Source organism: Taudactylus pleione, unplaced genomic scaffold, assembly GCF_031769625.1.
Source record: "Taudactylus pleione unplaced genomic scaffold, aTauple2 ptg000622l, whole genome shotgun sequence".
In the NCBI taxonomy this organism is placed as follows: domain Eukaryota; kingdom Metazoa; phylum Chordata; class Amphibia; order Anura; family Myobatrachidae; genus Taudactylus; species Taudactylus pleione.
Genome location: NW_028285024.1, coordinates 476,799 through 504,093, shown reverse-complemented (window position 1 = coordinate 504,093; position 27,295 = coordinate 476,799). Strand labels below are relative to the sequence as shown.

General features: G+C 48.3%; 1 protein-coding gene across 2 annotated transcripts; it reads right to left on the bottom strand.

The window, feature by feature from the left end:
• Positions 1-356: 356 nt before the first annotated feature.
• On the bottom strand, positions 357-21,031 carry LRIF1 (ligand dependent nuclear receptor interacting factor 1). 2 transcript variants are annotated; one of them, XM_088454613.1, is made up of 4 exons: positions 20,807-21,031; positions 13,279-14,578; positions 3,000-3,203; positions 357-1,878 (listed from the first exon to the last, which is right to left on the bottom strand). In XM_088454613.1, exons 1-4 carry the CDS (start codon positions 20,857-20,859, stop codon positions 1,363-1,365), a joined length of 2,073 nt encoding a protein of 690 aa, XP_088310739.1. In that variant the 5' UTR covers positions 20,860-21,031; the 3' UTR covers positions 357-1,362. The 2 variants fall into 2 exon arrangements, with proteins under 2 accessions (XP_088310739.1, XP_088310740.1); XM_088454614.1 differs by having other exon boundaries at positions 3,000-3,191.
• Positions 21,032-27,295: the final 6,264 nt, after the last annotated feature.

Below are 27,295 nucleotides of genomic sequence, written 5' to 3'. Positions count from 1 at the left end.
GTGTAATGTGTACTGGCCACCCGATTTGTCGGCCCGTCGTCGGTCGCATCGCTGGGCACACACATCATTAAGTGTGTACCTAGGTTTACTGTCCAGGTTTTAAAGATGTCCATGCTTACGGACAGATAATTGGTATACAACAAGCATATATGCACAAACATGGTACTTTGAGGGCAGAGTTTGAGAATCACTGGTAGTGTTATAATTTAACCACCAAAACTTCCACGAAATACTGAAATATATTGGGGGAAAAAAAAAAAAAAAAAAAAAAAAGACTCCAGTCATATAAAAGGTCAAACACATTGGGTACTCAAGTACCTAAATCAAACACTCAATTTAAAAACACAATTGCAAAATAAGTTCGGAGAAAGGTTTAATGTGCCTTCTAATATTCACAAATACATTGCAAAAGGAAACACAATGCATCTCAGTGTGACAGGACACAGATCGATGAGGAACAATATTACTATGTCCTCTTTACATTCTAACAAACAAGCAAAACGGTTCAATAAAGACTTTTCATGTTCTAGGAATGAAACCAGCGGAGACGCTGGGAAGGAGAAAGCAGGGGGCGGCTTACAAGCCAAAAAACACGTTTGTATGACCAAGAAGACGGCGTTATAATAACGTGCGCACGGGGGCATCAGATTCACCGAGGGCTGTTTCCACAAACACATTTAGAAAAATAAATTATTATTAGTGACGCCCTGATTGTCTGTGCCTGGAGGTTACATTACAGCGAGGAATATTCGCGCAGAAGCTCCCAGTACACGTGCTGGGAAGTAACGGCATATAGCCCGGCTCTCACCTTGCAGAAACACTGTATATTAGTCTCTCGCTTTGCATTAGGTTTAGTAACGATTATTTCAAAACTTACAAAATACATTTTAGTTGTTTAGCAACAAATTCAAACGACTTGCAAAAAAAATAAAATAAAAACTCCAAATAATTTAGTAATATTCGACATCTCATGGGAAAACATAAAACAGGCAGCCTCAGTAGCAAGTAGGATTTTAGATTACACTAAAGTTGCTATTTTACCTGGAAGGGATTGATAATGGTGGAACTGCAATAGTTCGGTTGCTAGTTTACAAATTATTAATACCTAAAATTATAATTCATTTCAGAAGCTCCAGCAAACTAAAACACCACAAAATGTGTGCGATAGGTTTATACCTCCGGAATTACATTTTCTCATGTCAGGTCTATGTAACGTTTTCATTAACATTTGTATAACCATCCTGACCCCAGCCCACCAACAACTCTCCCTGAAAACCTACTGAAACAGAACTGGTCAGGCTACGATAATGGAAAACGTGACGACTTTACTATTGTTAATCTAAAAACTGTTTGACGAGTCCGTCAGAGGTTCTTTTGGCGTCGCAGCGCTTCCAGGGCCTGCTCACGCTCTTTCAGAACTTGCTTCAGCCGCTGAATTTTCTCGTCCTTGGTGGTTTCGTCTACATACCCCGACGAGAGAGTTTCGAAGTGAAATCTCTGACTTGGCAGAGAAACCTCGGAGAAATGTCCGGTGATATCTTGGCCGACGTGGAAATCGACGTCGTCTGAAGGACTTGTGAAAGTTTCTGTGCTGTAATGTGAGCGTGGAAGTTCGGAGCTGGTTTTCCGATGGGGGCCGGCAGCCTCTGTAGCTCCGAGAGAGGTTGTTTGGAACAGCGGAGAAGAACCTTTGCCGGTTAAGGAAGGAACGACCGATGGTTTGGCAGTGACCGCTGCTAGTGAAGAGTACCGGTAATCACTGGATGCATCACCGTATGACCCATTTCCACCGTCTACGCTCTTCCTCTTTGGGGCCCTCGCAGTTTCTGTACTTGCGGGCTTTCTTTTCAGCTGATACTGCCGAGATCCAACAGGGTCCTATATGAAAACAAAGTTAATTGGTAAGACAATAAAGGAGACCCTTGTATCTGTGAGACTGTATACAACAGGGAAAACTGTCCAGTAAATATCTAAACCTTTGATCATCGCTCTTCTGTACTACAGGTGATGAATGGATGAAATAAACGTAACATGTATCATAAGGCACATACATCTGCTTGGCACTGACCCAGACACCGGTACCTGCCTTACTCAGGGGGAAAGCTCAGTAAATACTGTAATAAGACTAGCTACAAGTGATGGTCCTTTAAACCTGGAGATGAGCGTTGCCAACCACAAGAGATAGTCCAGCCATACACAATCTCTACATGAACTATTGGGGGTCTAGAGAAAGGAACTGGTATCAGTGCACCCTGAATGCAGCCTGTAATGAGTTACCAGTAACCACTGGGGTCCATCAATTGCTTCCTAGGTCCTCTGTATGGAGAAACAAAAATAGAGAACCGGATTTGGGATTCAGCTAACATTTAGGTTTGGAAGAATCGCCAGGACGCGCACAGCAGAATTAAAATACTAATTGCTGGGAATTAGTGAACCGGCGACGAATCATTAAGATTCAATAAACAGATTGCACCACGCACACACACTCCGACCTCGGATTACATAGTCTCTGTAAAGAGTTAATATGTAGGCCCTATATAATCATTGATTCGCATATTACAAAAATGACTAGAACTCACTGTAAAATGGTGCAATGTGGTTGTTTCACCCACAGATTACTTATATCTATGGCGGTGGGTGCCCACCAGAAACTTTTGTGAAAAACATTCTCTTTCTGGCTCCATCTCTGCTTTTCAGCAAAGTGTTTGTATCATCACTGTTTTGCTTTTATTACACATAGGTAAGCTGCAGCGCTCGCTGCATTGGAATAGACTGTATCCAAAGACAACATAATAATCTCCATGACACAGCCAGGAACATGGAACCAATGAATTTGTTACCCAATACATAACCTGAAGGTGGACATCTCCTAAAAGGACAAGAAAAAAAAAACCACCTTACACAAAAACAGGCCCAAAGCACAGAGGACATGTGCGGGGAGCACGCCATTGCGGAGACAGCAACATATAACACGGGAATATACTGTACAACACGCAAACCTTAGTGTCTTTCCCAGCAGCTCCTTTGGTCCTTGGGGCATTTCCCGCCTGCAGCAGAGGAATCCTCTTTAATATAACCTTCTCCTTTCTGACTAAGCCGTATTTCAGCCTCCAGCTTTCGTCATCCATTATGTTCGCTGCCGGCACATTGGCGGTCTTCGCGGTACGCTTCGCCTTCACTTTGCCCATCACCTTTAAGAAGAACTGAAAGATTGATAGAGATATATATTGCGCAAAAGTTTTAGGCAGGTATGGCACAAATGCTGCACAATAATAATACTTCTATTTACGGAAGTGTCTGTATTTTGTTAATTGCTAAAAATAAACTATAAAGTGAATGAACAGAAGAGAAATATAAATCAAATTAATATTTGGTGTGACAACCCGTTGTCTTCAAAACAGCATCAACTATTCTTGGTACACTTACACACAGGTTGTGAAGGAACTCAGCAGGGAGGTTGTTCCAAACATTTGGAGAACTAAGCACAGATCATCTGTGTATGTAGCTTCCTCATATTCTTCTGTCTCTTCATGTAATCACAGACAGACTCGGTGATGGTGAGATCAGGGCTCTGTGGGGGACATATCATCACTTCCAGGACTACTTCTTTAAGCTGAACTGAGGGCCTGATTCAGAACCGGACGCTCTGAAAGAGCGCTTGCTCTGAATCAGGGCGTTTTTTTTTTTGGGAGTGGCCTCCTGGCCGCTCGCATAGCTGTGGATGACCACCCACAGCTATAGCGAGCGGCCAGGTTGATGGTCGCGATGGTCAAGACCATTGCGACCATCGGGCTTGCGACGAGACCCTTGTGGTAGGGTCGCATGGCCGCAGGCCCTAGAGAGCTTCTGGCTCTGTTAGAGCCGGAAGCTCTCCCACTGACAACACTGGTGATGTCAGTGGGGCCGCCCACAAACGGCAGGCATTTGCTTGGGAACGCCTCAGTTTGTGAAGCCACCTCCCGGCCACGCCTACCAAACTAGGCGAGCTGTCAATCACCATCGACAGCTCGCCCCGGAGCGACGGAGCACCCGTCGCTAGCCGGGTCTTGCGCATGCGCACGACGGAGCCGGCTCCATCGTGCGCACGCCCAGTGGCCAAACATCGACCCGGTTGCGAGCGCTCAGCGCTTGCGACCGGGTCTGAATCAAGCCCTTAGTTCCTAATGTCATTGGCTGTATTGTATGGGGTCGTTGTCCTCCTGCAGAATACATTTGGAGCCAAAAACTGTGCAAGTGTACCCAGAAGAATGGATGCTGTTTTGAAGGCAAAGGGCGGTCACACCAAATATTCATTTGAATTATTTCTCTCTTCTGTTCATTCACTTTGCATTGTTAATTGATAAAAGAAAAAAAAAAAAAAAAAAAACCACCACAACTATTAACACTTCTATTTATGAATGCACTCTCACTTTTCAGCATAAAATTTTTGCACAGATATATATATATATATACATATATATATATATATATATATACACACACACACACACACACACACACACACACACACATACATATACACACAGAACAAAGCTGCACTCCAGAGACACAAAAATGCGTGAATTTTCCACATTTTAAACATACACGTTCATTTACAGTTGTTTCACAGTTCATACACCGCGTCGGCGCTTTAGGTCGGCATGTTTTGCAGATATTATGTACTGTACTTATAGCACATCATCAGTCATTCGCTGGATCTTAAACATTATCTGGGCACAGGTTTTTTTCACCAATGTTTAGGTTATTTGGTTTACATCATGTTATTATGTACACAGTGTTTCCATGGCAACGCCGGCTGGGCCAATCGGGTTACTCCGGCCGGATGTACTGTATGTCACGTTCCCGGAAGTACCTAGACGGACACCGCGGACGCCGGATCCATGGTACACGCCGAGTGGGCAGTCTTATGGGCGAGTGTATAAAGTTGTTTTTGTATTTTGCACGTTTGTTACTGTCCTGAAGAAGGGGAGCACGTCCCCCGAAAACGTTGACGACCACAGTAACAGTTTACAACTGATTCACGCATTTGTGTCCCTCTGGAGTGCAGCTTTGTTCTGTTTTATATGATAGGGGGCGCTGACCCCATAGACGAGCACCGGAGCAAGTTACCTCTGGGGGGGGACCGGAGTGCCAAAGGAGTTGTTTGGTATATGGTGTGTATATATCTATATACATACATGTTCAAACAATTATATATAATATGCATAAAACAAATGGATTTCAGTAGCAATGCAATGCGATCGGAATCTAGATTTACAGTGCCTTGCAGAAGTATTCACCCCCTTGCATTTTTCATGTTTTGTTGCCTCACAACCCGGAATTAAAATTGTGTGAAGGTGTGCATCATTTCATATACAGAACATGCCTACATCTGTGACGTTGTGGTTTTTTTAGCATGTGAATCAAACAACATTTAGGACAACATAACAGAAAACTTCAGCGTGCATAACTATTCACCCCCCTAAAGTCAGTACAATTACAGCTACAAGTCGCTTTGGATACGTCTCTATGAGCTTGCCACATCTCGCCCCTGGAATTTTTGTCCATTCCTCAACGCAAAACTGCTCCAGCTCCTTCATGTTGGATGGTTTCCGCTTGTGACCAGCGATCTTCAAGTCTGACCACAGATTCTCACTTGGACTGAGATCTGGGCTGTGACTCGGCCATTCCAACACATTGAAATGTTTCCCCTTAAACCACTGGATTGTTGCTTTAGCAGTATGCTTCTGGTCATTGTCCTGCTGGAAGGTGAACCTCCGTCCCAGTATCATATCACAGGCAGACTGACACAGGTTTTGCTCAAGAATATCCCTGTATTTAGCACCATCCATCTTTCCCTTTGACTCAAATCAGTTTCCCAGTCCCTGCTGCTGAAAAACATCCCCACAGCCTGATGCTGCCACCACCATGTGTCACTGTGGGGATGGTGGTCTTGGGGTGATGGGATGTGTTGGGTTTGCGCCAGACGTAGTGTTTCCCTTGTGGGCCGAAAAGTAAAATTTTAGTCTCATCTGACCAGACCACCTTCCTCCATACATTTGGGGAGTCGCCCACATGCCTTTTGGCAATCTGAAATGGTGTCTTCTAATTGTTATCACTAAGTGATGTTTTTTTCCTGGCCACTCTTCCATAAAGCCCATCTCTATGGAGTGTACGGCTTATTGTGGTCACAGGCACAGATACACCAGTCTCTGCTGTGGAACTCTGCAACTCCGTCAGGGTTACCTTTGGTCTCTGTGCTGCCTCTCTGATTAATGCCCTCCTTGCCTGGTCTGAGTTTTGGTGGGCGACCCTCTCTTGGCAGGTTTGTTGTGGTACCATGTTCTTTCCATTTGATGATGATGGATTTGATGGTGCTCCGGAGGATTATCAAAGATTTGGATTTTTTTTTTTTATAACCCAAACTTAATCTGTATATACAAGTGAAGGTGGAATAGCAATGTATCATAGCAATGTGGCAGCATAGATATATAGGGCCATATTCAATTAGCGGCGAAAACAGCCGTTTTTTCGCCATTGGCAAAAACGGACGTTTTTTGCCAAAAATATTTTGTCAAAAACTGGAGATAGTTTTCTCCATCCCAGACAAAAATGAAAAGCAAAATCCCTATTGTTGGCTAAAAATGTAGGGATTTCTTTCAGAACCCTTTGGACACCCCCCCTAACATGAAGGAAACTACCAATCAGCTCATAACTGTCATTTTTCGAACACAGCCTGTAACACGGCAGTTAGGAGCTGATTAGTTGGTACTTTATATCCGTCCACTTTATCGCTCTAAAAGGCTTAGTACATAGACCCCTAACTCGGAGGACCTAAATCAGGAAGCCACAGCAAGCAACTGGACAGGAATCACAGCATGGCTTACTGTGTGTCACTACAAGTCCCAGCCACTCTATTTGTCTCTCTCTCTCAGCTGCTTATCACCGCGCAATGGCGTCCCCTCCGCTCCTCCAACTCCTTTTTTTTTTTAAAATCAAACTTTATTTTAAATTGACACTGGCTTCAGCTCCCTTCCAATATGGCAACTGCAGGGTATCATGTTACTTTAAACACGACGCTTTCAAATACGGGACTTTTTCCTGCACTTTATATACAGTGTCACTTAAATTATAAATTACACATTAAAATAAGTTTGGTTTTACTTAACCCGCCCACCCTGGCACACCCACTGTGCTAAGGTGCAGTAACTGGCAGAACAGACCCTCAGCCGCTGTACAAGGCTTGAGCTCTGCCGCAGAGCGACCCTTCCCAGCAGCCTGACCGTTACTAACGGACGCCATCACGCGCTGGCCACTCCCTCAAGGTCTTGCAGGCGCAGACAGTGAGCAGCGCAATTTCTACATCCCACCCCTCCTAAGGTATAGTACAACACATAATGTGGTAATATAAACAATAAACGGTATATATGTATTAAAGGGGACCACATCATCTGTCATGGCCTTTCTCCTTATGGCTAAAGGACAGAATGGCCATTTCTACACTTTAATTCGGCAAAAAAAGCAACAGTGCCCCCTTCTGTGCTGACAAACCCCATATCCTCACCATAATGCCAATGCTGGGGTCTGCTGACCAGATAGCCAGCCAAGAGGAAACAGGTGGCAGGTGGTACAATGAGGTAGTCCCTTTAACGCCTTCGCCACGGAGCACGAGTCAGTCAGATGTACATTAAAACGGTGGAGGATTACCTGCCCCCAGCAGTCTCGGCGATTGGTGGGGGGCTGCAGGCAGGTCATACCGGGAAGAGACAAATAAATGAATGAGAACAGTGGGGAAGGGGGAGGGACATTAAGTCCTTGTAACTACTCCACCATAAAACAAATTTGGTGGACCCTTTGTTTAAATAGGTAAAAAATCCCCTATTTTACACTGTACACCCCATTTAAAGTTAACGTCAGACATTAACCCTTATGGTGCAGAAAAATAATTAAAGTCCTAGTATGAGGGAAGATTTCTCCCAATGTGGTTACCAAAAATGAAGAGGCACCCACATTAGGAAGAGGGGCGTCCTCGCTTTCAAATGATGGGGCCACTTAGTACTTCTTGTCTGGCGGATCACCCATAATCCAGGCCAGAATGTTCCCTGATAGACCTCCAGACATAGTAAGAAGGTCTAACAACTATCAAGCCATCATTCACTGTGGAGGTCTTCCCACATATCAAAGAAGTTCTCGAGGATATGGGCCAACGGCAGCCTTGGAAAAGACATTGGCAGAAGTAATCCATCTGATTTCGATGCTTCAGTTAGAGTCTGGTGAGTGACAATACCTAGAGGGACATGGCCTTGAAGCCCTAACCAACTTCAGCAGTCTCTGAGTGAGGCAGATGCTCATGAAAGATTGGGCCAGCCACATGAAGCTCTTTGTCCCGCTTGTATATAGCCTAGCACCACAGAAGAGGATGGGAATGGGGTAAGTATGCGAGCTGGGGACCGTGCTCTGGAGAAAGGGAGAGGAGACAATAATAGGAGTCTTAGTCATGCTGAGTTTAAGAAAGCACTAGGACATCAAAGTAGAGATGGAAGAGAGACCAGTGGAGATGAGAGGAAGTGGTGAGAGAAGTAAAGTCTCTATTGGAGTTATAAATTCATCTGCCATGTCAGCAATGACCTGACCCAGCATGGGATGAGATGGACCAAGAAGGGCCTTGTAGAGGTGGGCAGGGATTCTTTGTTGTCGCCATCATTGCAGAGAACCATTATGCTACTTCCTCAGCAGTGATGACCTCAAGCTTGGTCATTCTGTGCAGTGCTGCAATTTATTGGTCCATTGTATGCTTCTCTGTACCCAAACTTTGGGGTGGACAGAGTCAGCCAGCTGCATGGGATAGATAATAACTGGAAGTCTTCCCATTGTCTCACAGTCAAATAGGCTTTGGAACTCAGGGACTTTTGACTGTACATCTGCCCCAAGTTGTACCAGTCCTAATTTGATGTTCTCTGACTGCTGACTTGGACCCGTCACTTTTGTGGAGGACGCGAGCAACAGAGACCATGTGGGAACCATCATGGAGAATCAGAAGATGGGCAGAGATGCCTGCTATAACCCAGCCCCCAGGAGGCACACACCAATCACAGGTCAAGAGGCAGGACTCTCGCATGTCATCACTATTGGCCTGCCACCAGTGACCCCAGACACATACTTACAGCCTCCGATGCCCACAGGGAAGGCAACTGGGAGATGAGCTGAGCATAGCCCTCGGAGGCAGGAGCAAGATGGCAAATTTAGCTGTACATTGTAAATTAGTGCATCATCAGTTTGATCACAGTAATGAAATGCCAACCACGCCATGTCATGATATTACCAATGTGACATTAAACATGCATTTTCCCAGCCTTGATTAGATATAATCGCTCTATGCATTTAGTGCCGACACATTAAATAATTATTTGCTTGGGACCTAGCTAGTACAATCTAAGCATTATTTTTTTAATGTGTCCAACATGACAAACAACCTTCAATTAAAGTAAAAACAGCAAAACAGACCGGTGCGGTTAAAGGGAACTTCTTAAAATAAGATCTTAAACCATTTTATAAATTGGGGGCATTACTGTGTGGCATTATTCAATCTGGGGGCACTACTGTGGGGCATAATTCAAACTGGGGGTACAGCTGGCCATTGACCCTCGATGTTTCAGCAACAATTGATGGTCAGCCACCGATGGTATATTGATGGTTGAGCCGATGGTGAAACATGTATTTTAAGCATGCGTGGGTGCTGACTGCGCACGTGCAAAACACAAACCACTGATGGTTCACCAGCAATAGGGTCTGCCGAATGTTTCAAAACCATCAATGGTCAACACTAATTGGGGGGGCACTAATGTGAGGCACAATGTGAATTAGGGGTATTACAGTATTATATAACAGTGATTCTATTAATGTATAAAAAGATAACTATACATCAACATAGAAAAATGTGCCCTTCGCAGTGGTCAGTACCCTGTCTATAGCCTGGAGTGATGACTCCAACCGCAGGCACACATCCTCCCTTCCCTTGTGCACTTTGCTTGCATTAAACTCACATCTATCCAGGACCTAAATCAGTCACCATACATACACTAAGGCTGGGTACACACGTAAAGATTATCTGTCCAACCAGCCAACTAGTTGATTGGTTGGAGTGAAAATCTGGTAAGGTATGGGAGTAACTGATGATCAGCAATTTGCTCCTAAATGCCAGAAAACAGATGAAAATGGCGTCAGACAAGTTTGTTAAATGATTGATCTAAACAACAGTTTTTGTCCATTTTCCGGCGTTTAGGAGCAAATTGCTGATTGTCATTTGCTTTCATACCTTGCCAGATTTTCATTCCAACCAATCAGCTAGTTGGCTGGTTGTACAGAAAATCTTTGCGTGTGTACCCAGCTTTACTCCCCCTCACAGTATGTAGTCTGCAGCTCTCGCCTACAAAGGACTGTCCCCTCAGCCTCACCCCCCAGACATGGAAAGAGACAAGGTTACATAGCACATATCCTAATTTACCCATACTACACATTATTGGTCTAATCTCCCCCTTCCTCCTACACAGACTAAAGACAAAATCACGGAGATATTTTCTCATGCAAATCCACCCTCCATCTGCTACCCCCCCCTCGATCCACCCTCCATCTGCTACCCCCCCAGTCCACCCTCCATCTGCTACCCCCCATCTGCTACCCCCCCCGATCCACCCTCCATCTGCTACCCTCCCCGACCCACCCGCCATCTGCTACCCTCCCCGACCCACCCGCCATCTGCTACCCCCCGATCCACCCTCCATCTGCTACCCCCCCGATCCCCCCTCCATCTGCTACACCTCCTAACCCTCCGTCAGTTACACCCCCACGATCTACCCTTCCATCTGCTCAACCCCCGAATCACCCTCCATCTCCTACACCCCCTCAATCCACCATCCGTCTGCTACACCACCCCAATCCACCCTTTTCCTACACCTCCCTTCCAATCCACCCTCCGTCTGCTACACCCCCCCATTCCATCCTCCGTTCACGCTTTCCAGATTGAGATGATGTTCTGAGCGCAGAACATCTCTATCTACAACCTACTCCCTATATCCTCTTGCCTCCTACCACCAACATTTATGTCTGCACTGGCACATTTCCATCCTCCTCATTTCACCAGTCCTAATGAAGCCATCTCTAAGCAGCCTCTCACTCAGACTACTCCCCCGAATCTCTACTCCCATCAACCTACAGTACTTGTGTACAAACGTTTACTCACTTTCTCTACTCATTCCAGGCCCCACTCCCTGACATCAGGCTTCTGCTCCTAACAACCCACTGACACTTCATGTACAGGTATCAAAGTCTTTTCTACACTCAGCCTCCAGGCGCTCCTCTTCTCCTGAGCATCCATTACACCATTGGCCTGCACAACCTTTCCTAGTACACGCCTAATCTATCGGACTGCTCAATCACTCCCCCCTCACGCTCAGTACTTATTGTGGTCCGACAAGCACTGTCCACGGCCCTCTGTGTAATCACTAAACCGCTTCACTTGGGGAACTTTATTTTCTCGTTCAGCCTCCATTACCACATCTACACTTTCTCCCCCCGACCTCTCTCCTTCTATACAATCTAACAGAACCAGCTGTCTTTCTGCTAACTCCACATGATATCCCAACCCCAAAAGCGCAACAAGAGCTCATCTCCCACCTTCCAGGGTTACCACCTGCTCTCAGGTCTTTCCCACATCCAATAACACTATTATTTTGTCACTCCCCCTCTTCTGCATTATTCCTCACATCCAGCCTCTCCCACAGTTCTGTCACCTATACCTTTAAGGTTTTGCCAAACTCTTATCCATCTCCCACCCTGATTACGGTGACCTCATCCTATCAAACGTTCCGCTCCACCACCCAATGCTGCTTCAATAAATCTTAAATGCTGCTGCAATACTGATCGCCCTGCAAATCCCAGCACCGGTTCTCCGTCTCTCTCTGTCAGCACAATGACAAGTCTGTGCTGAAGAGGCCTCACTACAGTAAAAGGAGAGGCAGAGATAAGCTGTGTTAGATGATAACAGCCAGTCAGCAAAGGACATGTATATCCTGTAGGCTTTCATTCTGATGGCCAGCTGAAGACCCAATTAGCTGAAAAATGCAAGGGGTGCTTGTGTTCCCACCATGGCTTGCTCAGGATCGCTCATAGGATGATCAGGATAATTTGGTCCCTTGAGGACAGAATCTACCCATGAATGCTGCCAGTTTCCACTTTAAATGGATCCTACTATTCTGGCAGAACTTTCAGGGTTGATGACATATGGATACAGCAGTAAGCCGTACTAATTGCTAGCTAACAATGTTCATACATTCAATAAACTGTATAGAATAGCAGTCAACACGCATAACCATAGCACAATACCTTTATCATACAAGGCGGGATCATTTTTAGGACTAGGTTACGATGCCCAGCTCTCCAATTATATTTTTTTTTTATACCTTACCCCAAGAGATGCCATTGCAGTAAAATTAAGTTAAGAAATACCCTTTAGAGTGTGCCACCTATTCCAAGACTCCTGTCATTAGCTGTCCTTGCAGACATTCTAATGCTGGGGTAGTGCAAAAGTACACACACCTGTCATCTGTACATGATCCACGCCACCTGTATAAAGTATATCATATCATTAATTTTCTCTTTACACGTTGAGCAACGCCGGCAACAGCACAGGAGGTGACCATCAGCCGCCTGTGAGCATCTCATACTTCGCTCACAACAGTGTGATGGCAACAGCTCATTTCTAAAATCCCCTGGGCCTCATTCCGAGTCACACGCAATGGCGATTTTCACGTAGTTGAACAATTTGCAACTGCGCATAGATTTCTGAAAACCGCTACGGCACCAGCGTTGTAGAGTGCGCACAAAAGGTGCTGGTGTTTTTGAATCAGACTATATCATTGTGGCGGAAAAAGAGGTGGGCGTTCCTGGACGGTGGTGCACGCAAAAATGGCCGCGGTCAGACATTAAATCTGTTCCTGCCATAGGGCTGGTGCAAGTTTTGCTGGTATGACTAACCGTGGTGTCCAAGGATGCACCAATCGGAATTACAGCACACACGGGCACTAGAAGTGGGTATTTGCATAAACTCACAGATGGCCGACCGCACAAAAGACTGCCGTCTGCGCTTTTGCGTGTGACTCAGTCAGACCGAGCTAAAATTGTATACTTGCTGCGTCTGTTGAGAACAGACTGAGACGTGTGAAAACGCCCACATTCATTTCTTCCTGTATGATAAATGAACACAATGACAGATAAAAAGAATAAAGCCTGTATAAAACATACCTGATCACTTTTCTGCGCTTTTGTGGACGACGACATGTTTTGCACAGTGACGTCACTACGATCAGCATAAAGGACAGTGGCTTCATTTCGATTAGGCTGAAAAGCTATAGAAGTCCTGTTGGATTTTACAGGAGTACACACACTAGGGTGAGCTGGCGTTTCTTTGCCAGGACTCGATGGCGGGTTGCTGTTCGGCGAGGACTTATTTTTGGAGAGAACGACTTCCACCACTTTATTGGATAGATCTTTCATCGTCGCGGAGTCGGTTGCGGGTTTAACAGGCGATGCGTATGGCGGAGCTTCTGGCTTTTTATTATCTGTGTCACTCAGCTCACTTCCCCTCTTTGTTAGAAAGAAAATTTTATTGTTGCACATGACAAGAGCGTTGTCTTTTATTTGCATAACCTTCGAACTATCAGAACTGGTCAGATGAATTTCCTCCGTCTTTGTTCCCGATAACATCTGTAATATCTTTGAAGCAGTGTCATTGGATGAGGTTACAGGAACGAGGCAGGCAGCGGACTCTTTGCTTTCTTGCACGATCCATTTCATGGGCCCTTTCGGAGAGCCTACTCTACCGGTTAGTGGAGTCTGAACAGGTGCCGGAACCAATGGTAAAGATTTTGTTACTGCCGCTATAATTGAGGTGGTGGCCTTGGGACTCTGAGGGTTCACCTGGTTGCCGAATGTTTTCACAGTATTTACTGGAGATACATAAATAACAGAAGGGGCCTTTGTTATATCATTGTAGCTTGTCTGGGGCAGTATCTTTTGTTGAATGGAGAGGGGCAGGGAAGAAACTGGGACAGACTTCACTTCTGCATGGGCCGGTATTTGGAGACGATGTCCAGATGGTAATATCGGTGTTGGACTTCCAGGCGTGGATTGTCTATTCATCATTAGGAATGTTGGAGTTCCTGGTGGAGAGTTTGATGGCAAAGTCAGCTGCGACTTTTCCAGTATTACAGCTGCGTCCTGGTGTGTGGAAAACGTACTGTCGACACGGATAGTCTTTGGGTTATTGGCAATATTTCTCTGCGTTGTGATAATGTAGTTACCGGCAACAGGCGGTCTCAGCAATGGCACGTTCACAGGACAAGGCAAAGGTATATTACAGACTGGTGAGGGCAGGGAAATACTGACAGCCTGCGGAACATTCAACGCTGGTACACTGGGAATGTCAGGAGATGGAAACACTGGTGTTAGATTATCCTTTGACTTTAAAATGGGGATGAGATTCAGGACATTTGCTCCTTGTAGTCCGGTGGATTGAACTACTTGATACATGCACCCTGTAAGGCTGAAAAAGAAACAAAAAAAGGTGATCGTACTAGAAACAAGATTCACTTTATCATAGGATAATGCAGCCTGCATGGCGGACACAAGACGAGCACAGAATGTGGATGCACTTTGTATGCTCATTTCACTTATTGTATTCATTTAGGAAATTGTAAAGAGATCTGTAAAAAACAAAAAAAAACAATTCCCAAATGAAGACTTAGCTTACAAAAAAAGTAAAATATACTCATGCGCCAGATAAACCGAGACACCCATCTAGTAGCACATAGGTCCTCCTTTTGTTAGGCTAACAGCAGTGAAACGACTGGGCAGTGACTCCACAAGCTCTCTGAAGTACTGTGTAGATGGTGTACACCATGCCTCCTGAGTATTGGTCCACAATTCCCTAATACCAGCTGGTGGTCGAACCCTACCATTGATGGAACGTTGAACTGCATGTCACGTGTTTATTGGTCAACTCTGTCGAATGAGGGGTCAAACATATGATGCCAAACTCAGAGGAATGCTCCTCCAGCCATAATCTGGTGGCTAAGGACCTGAGTGGTGCCGCATTGTACTGCTGAATGAGCCTGCTCCTGTCCGAGTGATAGCATGCCATGACCGGGTGCAAATGATCCAGCAAGGATGGTTACGTAGCATCCGCTGGACAGTGATGTCTTCAGATGTATCAGGGGTCCAGATGAAAATACTCCCACGCCATAACAGAGCCACCGCCGCCCCGAAGGTTATTTGAGGCCTCAGCATTACATTTTCCCATTATCTGCAGCCGACGCACGCTGGATGTCTTCCCTGATGTTGTTTAGCCACGGTGCACCTTTCAAATTGTTGTAAATTGGGTGTTGATTTCGGAAATGGAGTAACCCATCTATCTGGCCTCATTCAAAGTAGCTTAAATGGTCATACACTGCCATTTTCACTGCACATTATACGACAATGGATTGCAGAGATATCTGCCTATATACAATACTTCAATTGTGCAAGATACCAATTAATGCGGGGGTGTGGTGGCATGCACAGGGCATGGAAGAGGCTGGCACATAAGCATGAATATTTCCCTTACTCTACTGTACATTGCATCATGGTATTATACCGTTCTCTAGTGGAAGAAAAAAAAAACACGGGTAGAACGACAATGTTCTTGTGTGCCGAGCTGGCACACAATTATGGTTCTACACATTTTACAGAACAGCATTTCTCCGAATAAGTGGCAAATGCCAGAGGGTGAGGTCAGAGTGACCAGTCAACAGACGGGATGCCCCCCTGCAGCTCCATTCCACAGAACAATCTGCTCAGTCTCCCCTCATCCGTGCAGGCGGCTTCTGCAGACCCAACCATTGCAAAGCACAGAAAGGTCTCCAGCAAGAGCCATTCATTTGCAGATGGAAAACCATGTAGCTGGTAAACACCAGAACCACAGCCCGGAGAGGACACAGTTTTGGTTTCTTCCCCATACAAAATATTATTTCTTGAAGCTCCACTTCTGTTTTGTTCATCCCCAGAACATTCTTCCGATGGACTTTTGGATCATCTGTGTGGTGATCGGCTAAGTGAGAACAGTGACAAATTTTTATCAAGCATGAAACTCATGTGATTGTTTTCCCATGTGGCGGACCCATGGAACATAACATTAGACAATGCAATATTGCCTTAGAACCCCTGTGTAGCCTTCTATGAATGCTGCATGTTCTCACTTTCTCCACTACACCTTATTGCTACCATCTGTTTTATGTATGCTGGACATCCAAGGAGCTCCGGCATCATAACATTCCAGTGAACACCGGCTAAATGGGATGCATTTTCATTACCGGCTGCCGGCCTTCGAAATCCCGACCCGGGACTAAAGATAGACGTCGAAATCCAGACACCCATCTTTAGCCCCACGACGAAATCCCGACAGCCGGCATCCCGAACGAAGGTAATCGGGGACAGGTTAGCGTCAGCCGTGGTGGGTGGGGGGGATTTGGTTAGGCTCAGTGGGAGGACTTAGGGTTAGGCACCCCCCCCAGGAGTGTTAGGGTTAGGCTGCAGAAAGAGAGGGTTAGGCACCCCAGGGGGAGGTTACGGGTAGGCACCCCGGGAGGGTAAGGTTTAGGGTGCGGGAAGGGGGGGGGGGGGTTGGTTTAGGCACCAACCCGGGAGTTTTAGGGTTAGGCACCACCAAGGGAGGGTTGGGGAGGGGGTGGGGGGTATTGGATGACAGAGGAGGGTTAAGATACTTACCAGCCCCAGTCGGGATTGTAGCTGATCAGGCTTTCGATGTTGGTATGTGAGCTGGCAGCTATTCAGTAGTCAGTATTTCATACCAATTCTGGTCAAATACCAGATGTACTATATATGTAACAACCTCAAGGAAACTATTTTCTTATATTTATATAGAAAAACAAAACATGCCAGCATGACCACGGTCATATATAAAAATGCCTGACCTCATCCAGGATTAAGCACATTTTACCCCATTTCTAAAGAAGGCGCGCAGCTCTATTCCATTGCTACTCACCCCCCTCCGTCCAGGTTCACAAACCATCCCTAACATAACGCTTCGTGTGGATTGTTGAATATGTAAGATTCCAAACCCTTAACAGTTAAGGACAATAGCTCTTTTTACGTGTACAAGGGTAAAATTAGGGTAGTTTGGGGATCTTGAGGAAGCAATTACTCCTAGTGACTGTTCAAAGCAGAGCCAGGGTGACTTTTGGGGTTCAGGACAATTGGAGTGCACTTGCATCACTTGAACCCCCATCTCTGTATGCATGAGCCCAGAAGTTTGTTTTGCTAAGTGTCACCAGCACAGAGTAGCTCGGCCACACCACATGCCACTAAACAAAAAGTGTTTGTAAAGGATATGGCCATGGATGTGTAATGTGACATCGATGACTGACATTAATGGATATTTTAAACAGAAAAAAAAACCTAATACAGACTAAAATAAACCACAGGGATACTCACTTTGGGGTGAGGTCGGGGTGCCCACCATGGGACGGAGGCAGGGGTCGGGGTGCCCACCATGGGACGGAGGCAGGGGTTCGGGGTGTCCACCATGGGATGGAGGCAAGGGGTTGGGGTGCCCACCATGGGATGGAGGCAAGGGGTTGGGGTGCCCACCATGGGATGGAGGCAAGGGGTTGGGGTGCCCACCATGGGATGGAGGTAAGGGGTTGGGGTGCCCACCATGGGATGGAGGTAAGGGGTTGGGGTGCCCACCATGGGATGGAGGTAAGGGGTTGGGGTGCCCACCATGGGATGGAGGTAAGGGGTTGGGGTGCTCACCATGAGATGGGGCAGAGGTTGGGATGCTCACCATGAGATGGAGGCAGGGGATGGGGGGGCAGGGGCTGGGGTGCTCACCATGGGATGGCGGGCAGGGGTTGGGGTGCTCACCATGGGATGGCGGGCAGGGGTTGGGGTGCTCACCATGGGATGGCGGGCAGAGGTTGGGGTGCTCACCATGGGATGGCGGGCAGAGGTTGGGGTGCTCACCATGGGATGGAGGCAGGGGTTGGGGACCATGGGATGGAGGGCAGGGGTTGGGGTGCTCACCATGGGATGGAGGCAGGGGTTGGGGTGCTCACCATGGGATGGCGGGCAGGGGTTGGGGTGCTCACCATGGGATGGAGGGCAGGGGTTGGGGTGCTCACCATGGGATGGAGGGCAGGGGTTGGGGTGCTCACCATGGGATGGAGGCAGGGGATGGGGTGCTCACCATGGGATGGAGGCAGGGGTTCGGGGTGTCCACCATGGGATGGAGGCAAGGGGTTGGGGTGCCCACCATGGGATGGAGGCAAGGGGTTGGGGTGCCCACCATGGGATGGAGGTAAGGGGTTGGGGTGCCCACCATGGGATGGAGGTAAGGGGTTGGGGTGCCCACCATGGGATGGAGGTAAGGGGTTGGGGTGCCCACCATGGGATGGAGGTAAGGGGTTGGGGTGCCCACCATGGGATGGAGGTAAGGGGTTGGGGTGCCCACCATGGGATGGAGGTAAAGGGTTGGGGTGCCCACCATGGGATGGAGGTAAGGGGTTGGGGTGCCCACCATGGGATGGAGGTAAGGGGTTGGGGTGCTCACCATGAGATGGGGCAGAGGTTGGGATGCTCACCATGAGATGGAGGCAGGGGATGGGGGGGCAGGGGCTGGGGTGCTCACCATGGGATGGCGGGCAGGGGTTGGGGTGCTCACCATGGGATGGCGGGCAGGGGTTGGGGTGCTCACCATGGGATGGCGGGCAGGGGTTGGGGTGCTCACCATGGGATGGCGGGCAGGGGTTGGGGTGCTCACCATGGGATGGCGGGCAGGGGTTGGGGTGCTCACCATGGGATGGAGGCAGGGGTTGGGGACCATGGGATGGAGGGCAGGGGTTGGGGTGCTCACCATGGGATGGAGGCAGGGGTTGGGGTGCTCACCATGGGATGGCGGGCAGGGGTTGGGGTGCTCACCATGGGATGGAGGGCAGGGGTTGGGGTGCTCACCATGGGATGGAGGGCAGGGGTTGGGGTGCTCACCATGGGATGGAGGCAGGGGATGGGGTGCTCACCATGGGATGGAGGCAGGGGTTGGGGACCATGGGATGGAGGGCAGGGGTTGGGGTGCTCACCATGGGATGGAGGCAGGGGTTGGGGACCATGGGATGGAGGGCAGGGGTTGGGGTGCTCACCATGGGATGGAGGCAGGGGTTGGGGACCATGGGATGGCGGGCAGGGGTTGGGGTGCTCACCATGGGATGGCGGGCAGGGGTTGGGGTGCTCACCATGGGATGGCGGGCAGGGGTTGGGGTGCTCACCATGGGATGGAGGGCAGGGGTTGGGGTGCTCACCATGGGATGGAGGGCAGGGGTTGGGGTGCTCACCATGGGATGGAGGCAGGGGATGGGGTGCTCACCATGGGATGGAGGCAGGGGTTGGGGACCATGGGATGGAGGGCAGGGGTTGGGGTGCTCACCATGGGATGGAGGCAGGGGATGGGGTGCTCACCATGGGATGGAGGCAGGGGTTGGGGACCATGGGATGGAGGGCAGGGGTTGGGGTGCTCACCATGGGATGGAGGGCAGGGGTTGGGGTGCTCACCATGGGATGGAGGCAGGGGTTGGGGACCATGGGATGGAGGGCAGGGGTTGGGGTGCTCACCATGGGATGGAGGCAGGGGTTGGGGACCATGGGATGGCGGGCAGGGGTTGGGGTGCTCACCATGGGATGGCAGGCAGGGGTTGGGGTGCTCACCATGGGATGGCGGGCAGGGGTTGGGGTGCTCACCATGGGATGGAGGGCAGGGGTTGGGGTGCTCACCATGGGATGGAGGGCAGGGGTTGGGGTGCTCACCATGGGATGGAGGCAGGGGATGGGGTGCTCACCATGGGATGGAGGCAGGGGTTGGGGACCATGGGATGGAGGGCAGGGGTTGGGGTGCTCACCATGGGATGGAGGCAGGGGATGGGGTGCTCACCATGGGATGGAGGCAGGGGTTGGGGACCATGGGATGGAGGGCAGGGGTTGGGGTGCTCACCATGGGATGGAGGGCAGGGGTTGGGGTGCTCACCATGGGATGGAGGCAGGGGTTGGGGACCATGGGATGGGGTGCTCACCATGGGAGGGGATGGGCGGGGGCAGGGGTTGCGGTGCTCACCATGGGATGGAGGTAAGGGGTTGGGGTGCCCACCATGGGATGGAGGTAAGGGGTTGGGGTGCTCACCATGGGATGGAGGCAGGGGTTGGGGACCATGGGATGGCGGGCAGGGGTTGGGGTGCTCACCATGGGATGGCAGGCAGGGGTTGGGGTGCTCACCATGGGATGGCGGGCAGGGGTTGGGGTGCTCACCATGGGATGGAGGGCAGGGGTTGGGGTGCTCACCATGGGATGGAGGGCAGGGGTTGGGGTGCTCACCATGGGATGGAGGCAGGGGATGGGGTGCTCACCATGGGATGGAGGCAGGGGTTGGGGACCATGGGATGGAGGGCAGGGGTTGGGGTGCTCACCATGGGATGGAGGCAGGGGATGGGGTGCTCACCATGGGATGGAGGCAGGGGTTGGGGACCATGGGATGGAGGGCAGGGGTTGGGGTGCTCACCATGGGATGGAGGGCAGGGGTTGGGGTGCTCACCATGGGATGGAGGCAGGGGTTGGGGACCATGGGATGGGGTGCTCACCATGGGAGGGGATGGGCGGGGGCAGGGGTTGCGGTGCTCACCATGGGCTGGGGGCATGGTTACCCACCACGGGATGGAGGGCAGGGGTACTTACCATGAGATGGGGGGCGCTGTCTGGGTCACTACAAGCTGCTGTCGGTCAGACATGGGAAAGCTCCCGGATATCACCCGTCAGACACGGCAGCTGGCGCCCGCTACACTCCCATTCACACCCGCCGGATCTCCCTCTGACAGGAGCCAGGATCCGTCTCAACTCGTCTCAACGAACACAGAAACGCCGGAAGTTCTCACACACTGCTGACGTCACTTCCCGCAGATTCGCGTATTTGCGGCAAACGTCACATCCGGGGGGCGTGGTGCCGGTGCTACTTCCGGTCACCTGACGCACCAATGTCTTGCCCAATCCCTCCACACTCCCCCATGTCTCCTCTATCCCCAATTCACTAGCCACACAACCTGTGTCTCACCTACACCCCATAATCCCAATGCCTCACCTACATCCACCAAATTCCCCTCCCACACCCCCATGTCTCACCTACACCCCCCAAATTCCCCTCCAACACCCCCCATGTCTCACCTATATCTCATGCTCCCCATGTCTCACCTACACCCCCCATACACCCCACTCCCTGCATGTCTCATCTAACCCCAATTCCCTGGCCACACCACCTATGTCTCCCCTACGCCCCATACTCCCAATGTCTCACCTAAATTCCCCTCCCGCACTCCCTATGTCTCACCTAACCCCCCCATACACCCCATACTTCCAATGTCTCACCTACATCCCCCAAATTCCCCTCCCACACCTCCATGTCTCATTTAACCCCAATTCCCCAGCCACACCACCTGTGTCTCACCTACATCCCACAAATTCCCCTCCCACACCTCCCATGTCTCACCTAACCCCCCATACTCCCATGTCTCACCTAACCCCCCATACTCCCAATGTCTCACCTACACCCCATACTCCCAATGTCTCACCTACCTCCCCCAAATTCCTCCCACCCCACCATGTCTCACCTAACACCCCATACTACTCATATCTCACCTAACCCTCCAATTTCCCATCCACACCCCCCATGTCTCACCTAACCCCCCAAAATTCCACCATGTCTCACCTAACCCCCCAATTCCCCAGTCACACCCCCTATGTCTCACCTACATCTCTCACAATGTCTCACCTGCCTCCTCAAATTTCCCACCCACACCCCTATGTCTCATCTAACTCTATACTCCCAATTTCACACCTACATCCCCCAATTTTCTCACTTAACCATCCATACTCCCCATGTCTCACCTAACCCTCCAATTCCCCTGCCACACTCCCTATATCCCACCTACAATCCCTCCAATTCCCTACCTACAACCCCATATCACACCTACCCTCCCAATGTTTCACCTACCCCACCACACAATTCCCCACCTACAACCACCATGTCTCACCAACCACCCCAATTCCTTACCCTTTTGCCTCACCTAACTTCCCCACTCCCCATATTTCACCTAACTCACCAATTCTCCAGCCACACCCCTATATCCTACTTACACCTCTCTGTTTCTCACCTATACCCCCAAATTGCCCACCCACACCTCCATGTCTCACCTCACTTCCCAATTCCTCATCCACACCTCTTATGTCCCAACTACATCCCCCCAATGCCCCCCCGCACTTCCATGTCTAATATATGCCCCCCACACACACGCAAATCCCCATTTACAACCACCATGTCTCATCTACGCAATTCCCCACTTACCCAATTCCCTACACCCTTGTCTCACCTAACCCCCAATACCACAGCCACACCCCCTATATCCCACCTACACCACTCCCAATGTCTCACCTACCCCCCGCCCAAATTCCCCACCCACATCACCATGTCTCCCCTAACCCTCCAAATTCCAAGCCACACCCCTTATGTCCCACCTACCCTCTCCAATTCCCCCTGTGACGACCCAAGTGCCCTCCCCTAGCTTGTTACAACCCTGCAGCTTGGCTCGTCCCAAAATTCTTTTTACAGCCTGTTTCTATTTTCCAGCGAATGAGGACAGGAAGGACAGAACTTTGTATTGGACTTTATTAGGACTTTATATCAATGAGTATGAACATGTTGTGTTACTGCTGTCTGTAATAGTTAACCCTACTGCAGGAAATTGTCCCTACTGTATATACAAGTGTGCCTATCATTGAATAATATCTCTAAATCCTGATATGCTACTCATGGGATGCATATGACAGTTGTAATGATATTGGGATATTTGTATTTAGGTATGGCATTATGCTGGGTTACTTACAGGAGGTCCATAAGCTGATATCACACACAGCCCCCTCTCTAAGCTAGAAGCTATAATCAGCTGTAAGGCCTCTGACATTACACATGACGACATGGGGTTAACAGGGACTCCTTCTATAGCCCCAGGGGAGCCAACCCCCTTATCCATATGATTGAGTTTCTGTTATGAATCCAAGGGTAGATTCACTGTGTGACATGGGTTAGGTAATCAGAAAAGAGGAACACAAAGGAGCTGAAGAAGACTGGGTAGGAAAGTAGCCTTAAGGCCTGCAGTAGTCGGGAAGGTCTGATGATAACAAGGTAGGAGATGCTGACCTATGGCCGAGTTGCAGCCTCGAGTGCTGATGTGTAAAAGGTTTGAGATGTAATGCGATCCAATGGGACTCATAAAGGTACCGGGGTACTGTGCAAGGTGGTGAAGGGCGATAGCGCGAAAACAATACACGCATAAACCCAGGATCCTCACACCCCAATGTCTCACCTACCTCTCCAATTCCCCACCCACACCCCCTATGTTCCACCAACCCCACCCAAATTCCTCACCCACACCTCCTTGTCTCACCTAACCTTCCAATTCTCTACTAACACCCCTCTCCATACATGTCTCACCTACCTCTCCATACACAATTCCCCAACTACATCCACCATGTCTCGCTTACCGCCCCAATTCCCTACCCATACACCCCATATCTAACCTTACCTTCCAAATCCCCTCCCACACTCCCCATGTCTCACCTAACTGCCAATTCCCCAGCCACACCAACAACCCCCATGTCTCACCCCTCTCCCCCGATTCTCCAGCCACAAACGCCATGACTCACCCCTCCCAATGTTCTTTCTACACTCCTCCCAATGTCCCACCTACACTTCCCCAAAGTCCCACCTACAAACCCACTTACCTGCCCCCCCAAGAGTCCTCTATCCTCACCACACCCAACCCATCATCAGCACAAGGCCCCCATTCATAATATGTACTCATGTAACACCAGCATACCTCACAGAGCTGTACAACTGGGATTGCAGCATAATATCCTGCAGCATGCAAAGGGTTCATCTTGCAAGCTTACAATCTTGGGTAAACGGAGGATGCACCCTTCATGGGTGATTCCCAATTTGAGGGAATCATTGCCCTGGGCTCCAAAAATCCTAATTACGACACTGCTAAGGAGTGATCCTTAATGTGACGTGGGCACACCCTCATTATGGCATGGTCATGCCCGCTCTCGTGGTAGAAGAAGCAGTAAAGTTGTGAGGTACGAGAGAGTATCGCATCTTGGAAAGAAGTGGAGTCCCCCAACAAGGAAAACAGTCTAATGCCTGGACACTTAAGCCTAAAAGGCTTTTGTCATGGGGAATGAACTAGAAGGAAGAGTCATCAAGAAGGGACCTTTACTCTTTGGAGGATTTACATTATACACAACTTTTATGAAAAATCTATTTATGCCACATTAATAGGTAAATAATCACAATTTTTGCCTAAATTAGATCAGCTTCTCCAACCTACAGACAATAATATAAATAAATCAGAGCATAAGTTTAGCTCTGTGGTTTGCTACAACAGGATGTAGCCCAATCTTTATCCGAATCTGCGTGCTAACAGTATTCCTTGCATACTAGAAATGAGTTCAGGCAATGAATCATTATGCTTCGGTCACTTTGTGTCCATCTTTGCTGATGTTCATATAAATTAGCCGCTATGGGCTTTTATCACAGTATATTGATGGAAACATTTCTGTGCCCTACAAGACATACATATCTCTTCCTAAACAGTGTGTGTGTTTTTTTCCGGTGGACCTACTAAGCTCCGTATGACCCCTTGGTATTCCTTTGATCACTGCCGCTACTAAGGACTGTGGGCAAAAGCGCAAGCACCTGAAACGGCTTGGCCGCCAGCTATAGAGGCACAGCCTGGATAGTTCCAGCTCCCCACTCACCACACGTGCGGGAGTTGCCGGCACGGCAACGAAGCAGGCAGCTAAAAGGACCGTGGACACAGAACGAACGCCTGGGTGGATTGACCTCCTGATATAGAGGCAAGGCTCGTGCAGCCCCAGTTTCCTGTTCATCTCACATATACGGATCTTCGGAATAAACAGCTGAAAATGTAGTTTTTCATTGACGGGCATTACTCCTGCTTCACGCTGACTGTATTATTTTCTGAGTTAAGCCACAAACTTGACACTATTAATGCTGTAGCACATCCATAACAAAATTCTTCCATTTACCTAATAAGAAGACTCATATCACTGGATGCTCCTAACTGCACCATACTAGGAACAATATTTTGTGGAACATTTATATAAGGTGCAGATACACACAAGTGATAAGTGGCTTCCCATACCACAGGGATTATAAACAACAGCGGGTCCAAAATCACCAACTTATACCGATACACTAAACAAAGCTACATGGTGGCCGGACATATAGGTTTTTTTTTACTACAACACATATTGAGAACTGTTTAGGAAAGAAGAAAATAAATGTTGGGATTATTTATTATTGTTTTAAAAAAAATAGCCGGACGCGGCTACACTAAATCAACAATAAAAAACATCCTGTTTTTTTATTACCAAAGAGCTCATAGTGGCTAGTTTTGGTATGCGATCTGTCTACATAGAGAGAGAACTTGAGAGCTTTTAGCCGCTGTTTATGAACTGTTATTAAATTTATGTATAACAGTTTAAGGAAAGCAACATTGTGTTACACTATTTGCAATTTTTGTCCTTAATATCATTCCTATTATTATTACTATTAAAATATTTTGTTTGTTATTATACTTCTTTTTATGGCATCTATCTTTAAGTATTAAGAAACAACATTAGTTCCACTTTTCAAGTGTTTGATGGGGTACCTATCTTTTATTATTATTTCATTCCTATCTGTTATCTCCTGCAAGTGCGGTAACTTTTTTATCGCTCCCTACAAGTTGCTGCCTAGTATTTGACCCCTGGTATATCCCACCACGAAGGTTTTCTTATACCTCTTTTCCACCAAAAACCCAGGTCAGACCCATTTACACTGCACCTTCGATCTGAGTTACTCGCAGGTCAGCCCTGTTCACACTGAACTCAGGTCTGCCCTGCTAAACCTGTGAGGTCATAAAAAGTGGGAGGTGAATGCCCCACAAACACCAATCAGCTCATTTTAGGCATGACCCAGGTCAGATAACCCGGGTTGCACCGTTTACACTGCACCATTACCCGGGTCCAACCCTGGTAGCTACCTGGGTTGGATTGCTGGGTCACTTGACCTGGGTTATTTTTCAGGGACCCTTTTACACTGAGCTGCGACCCGGGTAGACCCAGCAAAAACCCAGGTTTTTGCTCTGGTGTAAAAGAGGTATTAGTGTCCCTGGTTGATGTTGAACAATAGTTTCTCTTTTTTTTAGATGGCCAGCACTTGGTTTAATTAACGATTGCAATGGATGTACATGAGTATACGAGCAGGCTAATAACTTGTTTATCCGGACAGGGTCTTGAATGGTTCCTGGAGTTTCTTTTTCGCCAGGTTCTGATACAAAATCCTTGGCTGTATAATGGAGACACGCTATCTTCCATTGTAGGCATCATCTGCAGTGTTCATTACTCTCAATTCTACTTGTTGCTACTATTAATAACCTTAAAGATCTGTATTTGCTTCGGTTAATTTTACTTTCAATATTGCTTCCCCTTGATTCTAACTTTCTTTTACTCTTGTTTGTTTTTAATTTAACATTTATTACTTGTTCTATTACTGTGTTGCACTGTGGCTCCATCGGTTGCTTTCCTGCCTTCCGTGTCCTCTGACAGCTGTCTGTCTCTCTTCCCAAGCGCAGTCCGCTGTTAAACCAGCACCCCTGAAGTTTAAACTCTCTCTTGATTGGTCGGTTGGGGGATCTTGACTGGAAGCTTGATCCTCCCATTTGATCTACCCCCTGATGTTAAGTCAGCAGCTGCTGACTGTCTCCTGAGATATTATAAAAGTGAACTACGTACAATCACTATAAACAGTTTTGTTCCTTACTAACTTCTTATGGTCCCTAGTTTTGCCTCTCCATCATGTCTTCTATTTTTGCATATTTATCAGATTTAATTGTTCAGATCTTGTTAGGATCTGCAGTTAAGCAGATCATATTGCTTGGAGTTCCAGCCTTAGTTGCTACTGAGGCACTGCACTAATTACTGCCTGTCTGTGTGCAGTATCAGGTGCACTAATTGATTCTCCTGTCTGTGCACAGCTCAGGTGCACAGTAGTCTGTCATTAAGGGAGACTTGCTCTGATTGGGCTCTGTCTCTGTTAAATTCCTGTCTCCT

What these genes read in the sequence shown, in the direction of transcription:
- LRIF1 (XM_088454613.1), bottom strand. Translation starts at nt 20,859, where the DNA reads ATGTCTGACCGACAGCAGCTTGTAGTGACCCAGACAGCGCCCCCCATC. An exon ending in AAGCGCAGAAAAGTGATCAG is followed by an intron (nt 3,204 to 13,278) that starts GTATGTTTTATA and finishes TCAATCTTTCAG; the next exon opens with TTCTTCTTAAAGGTGATGGG. An exon ending in CTGCTGGGAAAGACACTAAG is followed by an intron (nt 1,879 to 2,999) that starts GTTTGCGTGTTG and finishes GTTTTCATATAG; the next exon opens with GACCCTGTTGGATCTCGGCA.